Below are 13,764 nucleotides of genomic sequence, written 5' to 3' on the forward strand. Positions count from 1 at the left end.
CTCTGTCTCTCCCTTTCTGTCTCTCTGTATCTCTGTCCCTCTCCCTCTGTCTCTGTCTCTCCCTCTCCCTCTGTCTCTCCCTGTCTGTCTCTGACACTCTCTCTGACTCTCTCTCTGTCTCTCCCTCCCTCTCTGTCTCTGTCTCTGTCTCTCTGTCTCTCCCTTTCTGTCTCTCTGTATCTCTATCTGTCCCTCTGCCTCTGTCTCTGTCTCTCCCTCTCCCTCTGTCTCTCTCTGTCTGTCTCTGACTCTCTCTCTGTCTCTCCCTCCCTCTCTGTCTCTGTCTCTGTCTCTCTGTCTCTCCCTTTCTGTCTCTCTCTCTGTCTCTCCCTCCCTCTCTGTCTCTGTCTCTCTGTCTCTCCCTTTCTGTCTCTCTGTATCTCTATCTGTCCCTCTCCCTCTGTCTGTCCCTCATGCATGTCCTCATGCCTTCTTTGCTAACCGATGGCCTTAACTTATGTCTAACGTGTCTGCTGAGTAACCTCTTACATAGCTGACTATTCTTTTCTCAGACATCTCAAAACCTAAACCCCCCTTTCCCACAAACTCTTGGCAGGGCCAGGAAAGAGCCTGGACCTACCAGTGAGGTAAGCATCAGAGATAGAGAGACAGGCTCTCCAGGCACCACCAGTAGGATATACACGCACTGGCTGTTTAGTCTGGCCCACTGTTTGCCCTGCCCATGTTACTACAGCTGTGGGTTAGAATAGATTTGCTCCTCACGATGAGTTGGGTGGTTCAACCAAGAAGCTGTAGGTTGGCACAGTCTGCTTCCTCATTGATGAAATGAGCATAACAACTATACCACAGGCTGTTGTGATTACTAAATAAGGTGAAAAATGTAAAGTGCTTATAAAAGATGACTAAGTGACAGTGATAATAACAGATGTGGTAATTATAATTTATACAAATGCTCAGCAGATGCCTGCGGTTACTGACATCCCAGTAAGCAGAAACCAACTAACCCCATACATTTATTACCTGCTTCGTCTTCAGCAAAGGAGGTGATGAACTTGCTGTGGGTGCTGGTCAGCCCTGGGAAGGCACAGGATGTGGTGCTGCCCAGGCAAATGTCCTGCTTCTTCCATTTCTTGGTTTTTCTATCTTCCTGCAAAGCCATAAGTCGACTAGATGAAAAATAAAACCTTATATTTTAGGAATCCATATTTGCACTCTGCCAGATTCTTTTCTCCTAGAATAGGGGATCCCTGAGAACTAAGATTGGGTCTTCCATTAAGAAATCAGTAAGTAGCCTCCCCCCAGGAACCAAAAGGCTGCTCAATCACCCACCCACTTGCCCTAGGTAGGGAAGCTCATTTTTCTATCATTAAAACAGTTTGGTGCCCTGCAAAGGTCGCACCACTGTAAAAGACTGATCTTATTGTGTTAGGTGTGTGACCTTTGGCTAGGTATCCAACAGCTCTAAGCATTAATTTCCCATCTGTAAAATAAGGAATGATACCATAATTTACCATAGGGGAGAGTTGCAAAGTTTCGATAAAATAATGTACATAAAGATCTCACCAATAGTAAAGACTCCAAAACAACTACCTGTTACTATCATTAGTATTATATCTATATAGTAGCAAATAGATGAATCATATCTATCATATAGCTGAACTAAAAGCAGGTTTTTAAAAAAAGGGAAAGGAAGTTAGGTAAATGAGGGGTGTTCATCAGAATCACCTGGAAAGATTTATGGACACCCCCCCCCCAGGTGCCCAAACGCAGGTGACCCAGCTGAATCTACCTCAGTTCAGAATCACTCACTGCATATGAACCCCCTGCATATGTGTGGGGGAAGGGTGGTGAATGAGGGTTATGAGAGAAAAAACAAAGAATAATGAAATCCCAAATATCTAAGTATCAGCAAAGGACCTGACCAATTAGCAACTCTACCCATCTCTGTAATCAGGAACCGCAGCGTGAACATGTAATGTCCTTTCTAACTACGACGGGGAAGGAGGACCAGAGTTACCCCTCCCCATCTTCAACAGTCAAAAGCCTGCACAAAATAGAACAATGGCTTAAAGGACACAGAAGTTTAGTTGGTATAGACGTGTGTTCTCTGAGAACTAGGAAACAAATAAGGTGAGCCCCATAATTGTTCCAGTTCAGTACCTTGGCAGAATTCCAACCCAGTTAGGGAAAAGATAGGCAAAGCCCAGAGGACCCCTCGAGCTAAGACGACACTGCTGGGAGCCCAGGAAGACCAGGGCAGGGCAGCAGATGTGGGAGGGAGAGACGTGCAGTGAGTGAACTCCAGAGATCTGCAAAGCCCCCCGCGCCCCTCGGTAGTCACCCGTATACTCAACAGCAAGGGAAAGCATCAGAAGAAGAAGGACTGGGCACTTAGTCGGGGTCAGGCATGGTATAGGTATCGGGGTAGTCGCAGAGTTCTTGAGAAGTTATACCTCAGTAGTACGGAAAAGAAAGCTCTAGAACAAGTACCACTCTGGTCCTGCCAAACAAATATCAATAGCAGGACCTGAAATTATCAAACTATTTCCAAGTAATTTAACTGTGTCTCAGAATAAAACTAAAACATACTTACAGAAATACAAAAATATCTAGTACCTACGAAGTAAACTAACAATTTCTGGCTTCCAATCAAAACTTATTAAGCAAGTGAAGGAGAAAAATATAACCCATAATAAAGAGTAAAATCAGTCAACCCCGACAGAGAACTGAAACAGTTATTAAAATTAGCAACCAATAACATTAAAATAATGATTCTTACTACATTCTGTATGTTCAGGAAGTAAAGTGGACACACGGGAGACATAACACAGACCCACATCAAGCTTCTGAGGTGGAAATCCAGACCACAGAGACCTCCGGGAAATCTTCCTTTAGTTGGAAACAACACATTTCGATTCAACATGTGAGACAAAGAAATTAAAAGGGAAATTAAAAAATACTTAAACTGAATAAAAAGATACAAGAAGAAAAAGAAGACACAAATGGGCAATTGTATCTAGAATAAGCAACATCACTATAGTTCTATAGATATTAAAAGAATAATAAGGGAATATTATGAACAACTTGATGCCAACGAATCTGACAACTTAGCTGAATTGGCCAAATTCCTTAAAGGCACAGTCTTCTAAGGGTCACTTAGAAAGAAAGAAATAAACTGAATAGTAGATACCTATTAAAGAAATTGAATTTATAGTTAAAATTTTTCCCACATAAAAACCTTCAGTCCCAGATGGAAGAAGCTGACAAGGAGGAAGCCATCCAGGGCGGCCACCATGCTGGGGCGCAGTTTAAACCTTCGTCTAAAGTGTACACGAGCGTTATGGCCGCCCTGTACCTATTTTACAGAAACTCTTCCAAATAATTGAAAAGGATAATTCATTTTATAGAGCCTGATTTGCCCTGATTCCAAAATACGGCAAATATATTACAAGGAAGAAAAATTCTACCCCTGTAGCCTCTATTCTTTCACAAACAGATTTTAAAATTCCAAACAATGTAACCAAATCCAGGTACATATAAAAAGGATGATACATCAGGACCAAGTGTTATTTATCCCAGGAATGCAAGGTGCATTAACAATTTAAAATATCAATCAATGAAATTCACCGTATTAACAAAATAAAAATGAAAAAATAAAATCACAATTCTTTAAATAGATACAATGAAGCACTTGACAATTCAACATCGATACCTGATATCAATTCTCAGAAAACTAGGACCTTTATCATCAGCTCAGTAATGAACATGCACAAAACACCTACAAATGACCTCGTATTGGTGTGATGTCACACAGTAACACAAAACTAAGATGATGGCAACTCTATTAACCCCTGTACTGAGGATTAAGCTAGAGCAATAAGCCAATAAAAAATAATAATAAGAGGTTTCCAATTCAAAAAAGTAAAAGTGCCTATATTCACAGACAAAGTGATCTTCTACATAGAAAATCCCATAGAATCTACAGAAAATCTATCAGAGTGAATAAGGATTTCAGCAAGGTTGCCAGGTATAAGCTCCATATTTAAAAATTTGCACATACTATCAATTAACCAGAAACTGAAACTTAATACAATAATATTTTCCACAGCATCAAAAAGTATGAAATCCTTAGCTATCTAAGACATCTACACTGAAAATTATAAAACATCACAGCCATTTTATTCACAATGATCCAAAACTGGAAACAAAGTATCCACCAACAACACGAAGAGTAGATGAATAAACTATGGAACAGTCATATGATTGATATCTTTTAAAAGTAATAAAAGAGACAGATGATGGATACCTGCCACCACTGATGAATCTCAGACATTGAATTAAAGAAGTCAGGTGCAAAAAGAGAAATACATATGTTATGATTACTCATTAATGTATTTAAAGTTCCAGAAACCAAACTAATCTGTGGTGAAAGTGGTTATCTCTGGCTGGTGTGTGTGTGGTGGGGGATGGTACTGACAGGCTATAGGCAGAAGGAACCTTCTAGGGTGATAGAATGTTCTGTGTCTTGTAAGGTTATGGTAATATGAGTTTATACATTTGTAAAACTTTATACAACTGTGCTCTTAAGAGATTACATTAAAAAAAAAGAGAGAGAGAGAGATTATATTTGGGGCTTGGCGCCCATAGCTCAGTAAAGGCACCAGCCACATACACGGAGGCTGACTGGCAGGTTCGAGCCTGGCCAGGGGCCTGCTAAACAACAATAACAACTCCAACCAAAAAATAGCCGGGGTGTTATGTTGGGTGCCTATAGTCTCAGCTACTCAGGAGGCTGAGGCAAAAGAATCACTTGAGCCCAAGAGTTTGAGGTTGCTGTGAGCTGCAACGCCATCGCACTCTACTGAGGGCACCAAAGTGAGACTCTGTCTCAAAAAAAAAAGAGAGATTATATTTCACCACGTGTAAGTTATATCTCAATAAAACTGTTAAAATAAGAAAGGCACAGGAGACATCAACCCTTCCTTACCCACTCATGAAGTCCCCAAAGATATAGAGGCCGTTGAGATTTGGGGATTCACACCCACGGTAGACATAACCTCCAGTCACCGACTTCCCCACCGCACGGCCATATGCATAGATCGGCGGGATGTCATCTGTCCAGAGCAAAGAAAGAGAGTGCGTGTCATGTCCAAAATTGGGAATTTCAAGGAAGAAGAAAAGGTCTTTGGGCAGCGCCTGTGGCTCAGAGGAGTAGGGTGCTGGCCCCATATGCCGGAGGTGGTGGGTTCAAACCCAGCCCCGGCCAAAAAAAAGAAGAAGAGGCCTTTTTAATGCAGTTGCCTGAATCAGTGAAAAACACTTTATCTCTTGGTCTTCAGTAGATAGGCAGTCAAGTGAATAAGAAAAATCTTTATTTTTCTCAATAGACCAGCCACAGCATGTGTGAGCTTCCCATTTGACCATGAGTGACCTGCAGGCAGAGGGGAAGCCAAATTTGCCCCCATCTGTGAGGTAATGACCTAGGAATCCACACTTTAAGTTTCCCCCTAGGTTGACGGCAAATACTTGCAAAGGTCTTCAAGACTGATTCGTAACTTACAGGATGAAAGAGAATAAGCAAGAGTAATAAAATCAGAACACTGAGATTCTGAGCTGTCATTTCACTGGGCAGTCCCAACCGGGACATACATGAAAACACACAGCCACCAATTGTGCTCTGCCAGGGGTTCTCAAAAATAGGATGCTTAAAAATCACGTGGGCAACTTACTTAAAATATAGGTATCTAGGTCAATCCTATTTTCCCAGTCAACTTAGAATTCAAATTTACTAAGTCTGAGATAGAGCCTAGGAATCTACTTTTTTAACCACCACTGCCAAGGTGTCTTTGGTGCCAGTGGCTGGAGGACCACACAGGAAAGTGCTGTTCCACAGGGCACAAACAAGCACCATTCAAACAACCTACGAGGGCAGGACACTGAGGTTCTAGTCCCCTCACACACACCTCCAGCCCACTCAACTCATTCAAGAAATCACCCAGAGATCTTCTTACTTACCCAAAGAGGCACTGTGACAAAGTTTTTTGTCGAAACATTCAAACCCTTCCTTTGCTCTCCAGCCATAGTTCCCGCCTTTAACAATGAGGTCAATTTCTTCAAACCTGTTCTGACCCACGTCCCCACAGAACATTCGGCCTCGGCCCTGGTGTGTGATGGGGTCCCCTCTGTCCACAGCACAGCGCCACATGTTTCTGACCCCATAGGCATAGATGGCAGGGTGGGCCCCTGGCTCAGAGACAAAGGGATTGTCCACTGGGACTCGGTACCGCTTGCCATCTGAGCCTGCCCCATTCACATCAATCCTTAACACTTTTCCCAGCAGGGAACTTCTGAAAGACCAAGAAACAGGGATGATTAAGGAAAGGCACAGGACTGGACCTACCACCCCAGACGGGCCAACACATAGTTGGTGCCAAGAGATTGCTGGGAATCGTAGGGGCAGACGAGACTTACTATTTCCTTTAAATATATACAAGATGTTAAGAAGTCCCCATTTTTGGCTCAAAGAGAACTATCAAACAAAAGTTTGATGTGATCCTGCTCCATGTGACCCTGAGCAAGCTGTATCTTTAATTTTTCATTTTAATGATAAAGATGGTTTCTCTCTGATTTGGTCTAATACTATACATTTTATAAAAAAGATGGTTTTATTCTTTATTCAGCAATACAATCAGTACAAAGAACAGGCTTTTGAGACTGGAGACTCTGCTGTGACTACACTCTCTGTCCCTCACTTTCCTCATTTGTAAAGCAGGGGAGAGTAACACCACCTTGGGCTGTGGTTGTGATACAATTGTCAAATGAGTTATTGTGTACACAGCTCTTAATGCAATGCTTGAATCATACTAAATATTTGACAGATGTAAGCTTTGTGTTATTATTAACCTTGATATGTTGATTACGAGGAACAACAGAAGTACGTGCTTACTGGGTGCAAAGGGCAGAAGGACCACATGACCTTTATCTAGACAGCACAGCATCGTTGGGCTCTGCCACATACTCATTGTATGACCTCTGTCCCTCTGTTTTCTTGTCTGTAGAATGGGTATCATAACACCCAAACTTAGCATTATTCATTCATTCCATGTGTATTTATGGAGTGAATCCCTTGTGCCAGGCTCTGTTTTAAGTGCTCGCAATACACCAATTAACAAAATAGATAAAAATTCCTGCCCTTGAAGGTGATTAGAATTACATTGTCAAATACATGTACAATATTTAGAACGATGCCCGGCACACAGCAGGCACCCAGTACGTATTAGCTCTCATCTCTAACTTCTCAGGTGTCTCCAGGGCCTAGCACAGTGTGTGGAACCCAGAGTTCAGTATTATTGAGGTGAATTGAATTGAATGATTAGTGATGACTAATAAAAATTCAGGATTCTAAATTCTCCTTTTAACTACCAAAGTGCACTGTGTCTGACATTTATAGGCTACGAAACCAAGGGTTCCTTCCATTCGCCTCACTGGAGGGGACACATCTCCTGCAGTATGATTTGGGTTTGACTTCATCTTTGCAGAAACACTACACCTAGGACTCACTCTAAGGAAGCAGGGGCCCCGTCTCCATGCTGCTTACTTGTTCTGAGCATTTCCAAATTTGCCAAAGGGATCCCCCGCCTGTCCTCCGTCCCCAGTGAATATGTACATGTAGCCGTCTACGCCAAAAAGAAGCTGCCCACCATTATGATTCGAAGCTGGTTCTTCTATCTCTAAGATGACTCTAGGAAAGAAGAAAGAAATCACATGTTCAGCTTTGACATGAGATGGAGCTGCAACCTCTCCGGACACCAGGAAATGGCTGGTCCAAGCCATGAAGATCTGCCGGGCCAGCCAACACTCAATTCCAATTCTCCAAGGACCGCAAAGCAGGTAGCTTTGGGCGCTGTGGCCCCTGATCCCTGCTCCGACTCCTTTGTGGATTGTTTTTCCTTTATATCAGGACTTCCTGAGCTGTGTAGACACAGCCAGGGTAACAACCAGCCTCCCCCAGGACTCTCTACTTTATTAAAACTCCCCATCTCTTCTTTTGAGCAACTTGGCAGGGGTTAGTCTATCAGTTCTTCATGCTCTTTCCAGTCCTCCAAACTGTCTGTAATGGGAAAAGAGACAAGGCAGAAAGAAGGAAAAAGGCAGGGAGGTACAGTGGCAAGAGCATGAGCTGAGGGTGGGTTAGAACTGAGCGCTCATCTGAGCAGGTGCCAAATCTCCGAGATAAAGGGTCTGGGATCGAAAGGCCACACAATAATCAGAGACTGCTATTATATTTAATATCGTGATATTATCTATAATCATTCCTCAAACCCACATGGCTGCTGGCCCTTGCTCACCCTCTGTAAAGACAAGCAAGCTTGGTTTTAAACAGAGTAACTGCGAGAGGGTGGCTGTACCCCATGAAGAACCTTGACTCAGCAGTCTGACATGGGCAGTCCTCAATCCACAACGACCCCCCATTCTCGACATTTGAGCTAGTGCCCCCAGGCCAGTAAACATCCTCTCTGTCATCTCCAGGGAACTGACTGGCATTATTTCAGAAGCTAGTCCGGAGTTGCAGATTCTTATAACTATGTCTCACCTCTCTGATTTCAGGTTAGCTTTGTTGGGATCAGCCCGGGAAACCTTCATCTCACTAATCCGGATCTTTTCGACCTTCTTCTTGGCCAGGCATGAATAATAAACATAGAACTTGCGGTTGCGGCGGAATTTGGGGTGAAAAGCCAGCCCCAAGAAGCCTCTCTCATCCCCAATCCACGGAGAGGTCAGCACGCTCTTCTTCAGGTCCAAGAAGGGTTGCTCTAGGCGACTCCCGTCAGGGAGATAAACCCACACCACTCCTATCTGCTCGGCCACAAAGAAGCGATGGGTGCCGTCCCCAGCGTGGACCATGCAGACCGGGTTCCTCAAACCGTTGGCCACCTCGGTCAGGCAGAGCTGCAGGCAGCCCTGGGGGTCCCGGGTCACCACCCCCAGGTTGCGGTTGAGATGGTGGTTCCTCAGGACGTTGGGGAAGCAATAGTCCTTGTCAGGGAGGTTGAGGAGGTGGCAGAAGCGGGCGCCATCCTTTGCATGGGACTCCTGGAGGCCACGGTCATTGGTCAGCAAGGAGATGGCGGAGTGGCAGTTGGAGTGGAATGCAGAGCAGTAGTCGGAACAGAGCCCGGGAAGGTTGCGCAGGGGCGTCTGCGGGTTCTCGGCACCGTAGAGGTGGGCCGCGTAGGGCGAGCACTCCTGGACGAGAAAAAGAAGCTCGGCCTCAGCGGTCAGATGTGCACAGTGCGGCTCGCCTCGAGTTTTGAGCAAGCAGAAAGGAAAAAAGGTGTAAGAAAAAAAAATCAGGATTCTGGAGTTTTTGTTACCAACAGCTGCTAAATCACTTTTCCTCTCTTGACCCCAATTTGCTACTGGGTTGATGGTCCTGGAAAGAAGAAACGCACGCACCCATGCACAGGCACGCACGCGCGCACATGCACACATACACACATACACATGCACACACACATGCACGCGCATAAGCACATACATGCACACGCACACGCACGCGCGCACACACACATGCACACATACACGCATACACATGCACACACACATGCACACGCACGCACGCGCGCACATACACACACATGCACACATACACGCATACACATGCACGCGCATAAGCACACACATGCACACGCGCACACATACAAGCACACACACGCACGCATACACATGCACACGCACGCACAAGCACACACGCACACATACACGCATACACATGCACACATACATGCACGCGCATAAGCACACACATGCACACGCACACACATACAAGCACACGCACGCATACACATGCGCACGCACACACACACGCACGCACAAGCACACACGCACACACGCACATACACATGCACGCACATGCAGGCCTTTCTTATTCTCTACACTACCACCAGCATTTCAGCTCAGGTCTTGACGCTTAAAGTTTTATTAAATGATGAGTGAATATTTTTATCAAAGGCAATGCTACCCAATTTCACAGTCTTTCCTTCTCCTCTAAATACTGTATCTGTACCATGTCATTTCTTTATACAAATCTGAAGCAATCTGGCAAAGTTTCACGTGTGTTAAATCTGGGCACTGGACATACTGTGTTACTTAATTTTCTATGCTTCTCCATAGTTTTGAAATATTTTACAATTAAAAATAAGAGTGCCAACATGGACACTCCATGCACCACTCCCAGGAATTAAGTGTCCAGCTATTTTTCTGCTTATTTATTTAAAACATGTAAGTGTTTAATGCATGCAAAGTACCATGCTGGGATAATGAACAGGGCCAGGAGACTGCTCCTAACACAGACACTTGAGAACTGTGTGCCCAAAGGAGTTTCTGCTTTCCTTTAGGAGGAAAGTAGAAAATTGGGGACAGACAAGCAATTCCCAAGTGATGAAAGACAGAGGCAACTGAGAGTAGACAAGTAAGAAGGGTTTGAAGCAGTGTTTTTCCAGCTTTTTTATCTCACAGCACATTTAACCCATAGTTAAATGTCCTCAGTTCACTTAAATTATGTTGACCAAAAAAAAAAAAGAGTAAAAATAAGAATATATTGTGCTTTGAACTTCTTTTTAGAATAATTTAATTAATGATCTTTAAATTTTTCACAGCACACCTGAGATCATCTCACGGCACACTAGTTGAAAATTACTGTTTTAAAAGATAAAGTTTGGGGCCGCAGAGCAGAGTGGGGTCCATGGGCCCAGCTGCCTCCTTCTGATCACTGCGGGCTCCCCCCAGCCAGCTGGCCTGTGCAGAGCTGGAGCTCCCCGGCACCTCCTGCTCCCACCACTTCACTGAGGGACCAGCAGCATTCTTCACGTGTACATAGTTCTCTGTTCACTCTTATTTCCCCCAACTGTAGACTGCAGAGCGAGCTCTTTGTTATCAGAAGGAGCCCAGCTCTCCTCAGGCTGTTTCTGTTTAGATACTTTTTCAGAGCTGCTAATAACAAAGAGGATTGTGAGGGTGTTACTGGAATTTCTTTCTTCAGTAGGTCCTTGGTCTCCTGGATTCCAGGAATGAACCCACAGACCACAGGTCAGTGGTAAGATAGGATATATTAGCCAGAAAGGAGTAAAAAGCACCAGGGCTCTGGCAAAGGGAAAGACCCAAGTCAGAGAGCTCCACATGGGTCCTTTGTCTAGCGGTATATACAGTCTAACAATGAATGGATACAGTCCCTTCCACATGGGGCAAAATACCAGGGCATTCCCTTCACGAAATTGCCCCCACCTGAGAAATGGGGGGTCCCTGTTCAGCCCTGAATGGGGGAAACCTGTACTAAGGGGACTTTTTTTAAGTGTCCTGAAATAAGGATCAAATACCAGGGGAAACAAGGGGGCTATGAAAACTCACCACCACCAGAGCACATTCTTATGCAGCTGTTTAGAGTTTGCAGAGTTGCTTCTACCAATTAGATCAGTTACTAAGCAAATGTTTCTGTAAGGATGAAAAAATCAAGGTCTAAGAAGAGTCTCTGCTATGCAGCTTTAGTATGGAGACTTTTCTGTGCCAGGAACTATTCTCTGCAGTGGGGATTCAGCAGTGAGAAAAATGCACCAAGTTTCTAAGGGAGCCCAAGGAGCTCAGAAAACCATCACACAAGCCAGAACTGCTGCTACCGCATTTCAGCACAATGTGAGCAAAAGGACACAAGACTGTGAGCATCTAGTGCCCCAGGACTGTTTGACCTTGGGCGAGCTGTTTAAAACTCCGGACTCCACATCAAAAAAGTGGGGGTCATAATACACATAACTGCCTGCAGAATCGTTGCTGGGTACACGTCACACATGTGGGGGAAGAAAGTGGGACTTGTAAATTTTATCAAATAGACGTCGGTGAGGTTGTTTGGCTGAAATTATTCTTATTCCTCAAATTCCTAAAGCAAAAAAACTGCTGACTTTGGCTTTCTGAAGCCCCACACCAAAGGGGAGATGGAGGGAGAGACATTTTACCAGGGGAGATCTCAGTGCCAGTGCTGCTCATTAAATCTCCACTTCTGCTAAATGGTGACGTCTCCAGCAAACAGCCAAGAGCCAGTGCCTGAGATGAGAGCGTACAGCCCACGGCAGGGCCTCCCAGGTGGCTGGCTTCTGTGCCAGGGTCAGCTTTAGTTCTTGGGAAGCTCAGTTAACCTCTCCCTGGCCTGCACAGGGAGTTGGGGCAGCCAGTGCATTCTGGAATAGTGGCAATGGGACTCGTGAGGAGATGGGCACATAACCAAGTAACTGCACTGACCCCCCAGGAGGGTCTCAGGTCAAAATCTGCCTGTACTTCCTGTCTCTCACCCCCAGCTCATAATTAGGGTGCATCTCCGCCTGCAGCCTTTCTCAGCAGCTCTCCAATGCAGACCTCTGCCCTGCACCCTTCACCACTCTCTACACCCGTCATGTTTTCAGGCTGAGCTCAACTGAGGTGATGCCGCCCAGGAATGTGGATTTTGGCTGCTAGAGCGCCAGGAGAAGCAGGAGCTCTGTGAGTCCCTGCCTCTCAGCAGCTTGAGGCTCTCTCATCCAGTTCTAAAATGCTGGGCAGACACTCTGAGAAGAGCCCCTAGCCCCTGCTGCTACCATCATCACATCAGAGACACCCTGGAACAAATCACTCAGGCGAGCAAGGACTGGACCCCAGCAGATTCCACCTCTCCCTCCCTTACCCCTCTGGTAAATGCCACGGGTATGAGTCCCAACTCTCCGAGCACTCCCTGGAGAACACAAACAACGGCCTCTCTGAGAGCTCCACGGAAACATCCCTCCCATTCTTCTCAGCAGGACTCCCCAGGGAGAGTTTGGGGAACCTGTGGAGACCTCAGTATACCTGTCCAGAACCCACAGCTTCACAGGGAGGCACCTGGAAGGGGGTGCAGTGGCCCACGCCAATAATCCCAGCACTTGGGGAGGCCAAGGAAGGAGGGTTGCTTGAGGCCAGGAGGTTCAAACCAGCCTGGGTAACATAACAAGAGCCTGTCTCTACAAAAAATAAAAAAGAAAGGGTTGAGTGCTCGAAATACCCTCCCCCTAGGATCCACACCATGCAGCCCAGCACCCCAAACTTCTGGGGCTAGAAGGCACTTTTCACTTTCCCTCAGGGTTAGGTTCAGACCTACCTGACAAAGGATGTCTTTAATGTAACCTCCGCACAATTCATGGCTCTTCAGATCAAAGTACTCCATGATGTCCTGGTACTGAGCAGCGATGCGGCGGTCCTTGTTCTGGTCACAGCAGCCGAAGGACTCATAGTCAGAGCAAAACTTGAGTTGCAGGCGGGGCTGGAAGGGGGGCCCATAATCCAGACATTGGGGGTGCCCCTGCAGCAGGCCCATCTTTGCGAACAAGAATGTGAGGCAGAGGCAGAAAATGCCAGGAAAAAAGCGGGGGGCCGGGCAACACAGACCTCGGCACTGACTAGGAATGAACTTTCTCGGCATTTTGGCCGTGGGCACACTCAGGCTGCTGTGTTTGCTCAGGTTGACTTCCCTGCTCTGCCCGATTCCCTCCCTCTCTTCCTCCCCACACTCCACCCTGTTTTCTCTTCCTTCTCTCCCCTCCTCCCCCCACCAAGTTCACTGAGACGGTTTCTGAGCAGTGGCCCTTCTGTGGCCTGGGTATCTAAGTGTCCCTTTGAAAGCAGTAGGAGGTACTCCCCACCCCTCCAATCCCTTCTAAACGTAAAGTTGGCACAGGTCTCAACCCCAGTGTTGAGTTATGGGGGCACATGGTGGTTTAGCCAATGGTGCAATGCTGTCAATGGCAA

General features: G+C 45.7%; 1 protein-coding gene across 1 annotated transcript in view; it reads right to left on the reverse strand.

Annotated features, from left to right (window-relative positions):
- HHIPL2 (HHIP like 2) overlaps positions 1–13,551 on the reverse strand; it is a 21,264-nt gene extending 7,713 nt beyond the window's left edge. Inside the window, exons 1-6 of the mRNA XM_003790958.3 lie at positions 13,118–13,551; positions 8,555–9,207; positions 7,559–7,702; positions 5,977–6,308; positions 4,949–5,075; positions 982–1,127 (exon numbers count right to left, since the gene is read on the reverse strand). Coding sequence (XP_003791006.1) covers positions 982–1,127; positions 4,949–5,075; positions 5,977–6,308; positions 7,559–7,702; positions 8,555–9,207; positions 13,118–13,438 — 1,723 coding nt within the window. The 5' untranslated portion in view covers positions 13,439–13,551. The remainder of the gene's footprint in view (positions 1–981; positions 1,128–4,948; positions 5,076–5,976; positions 6,309–7,558; positions 7,703–8,554; positions 9,208–13,117) is intronic.
- Positions 13,552–13,764: the final 213 nt, after the last annotated feature.

Source organism: Otolemur garnettii, unplaced genomic scaffold (genome assembly GCF_000181295.1).
Source record: "Otolemur garnettii isolate 467f Iridium unplaced genomic scaffold, OtoGar3 scaffold00045, whole genome shotgun sequence".
Classification (NCBI taxonomy): domain Eukaryota; kingdom Metazoa; phylum Chordata; class Mammalia; order Primates; family Galagidae; genus Otolemur; species Otolemur garnettii.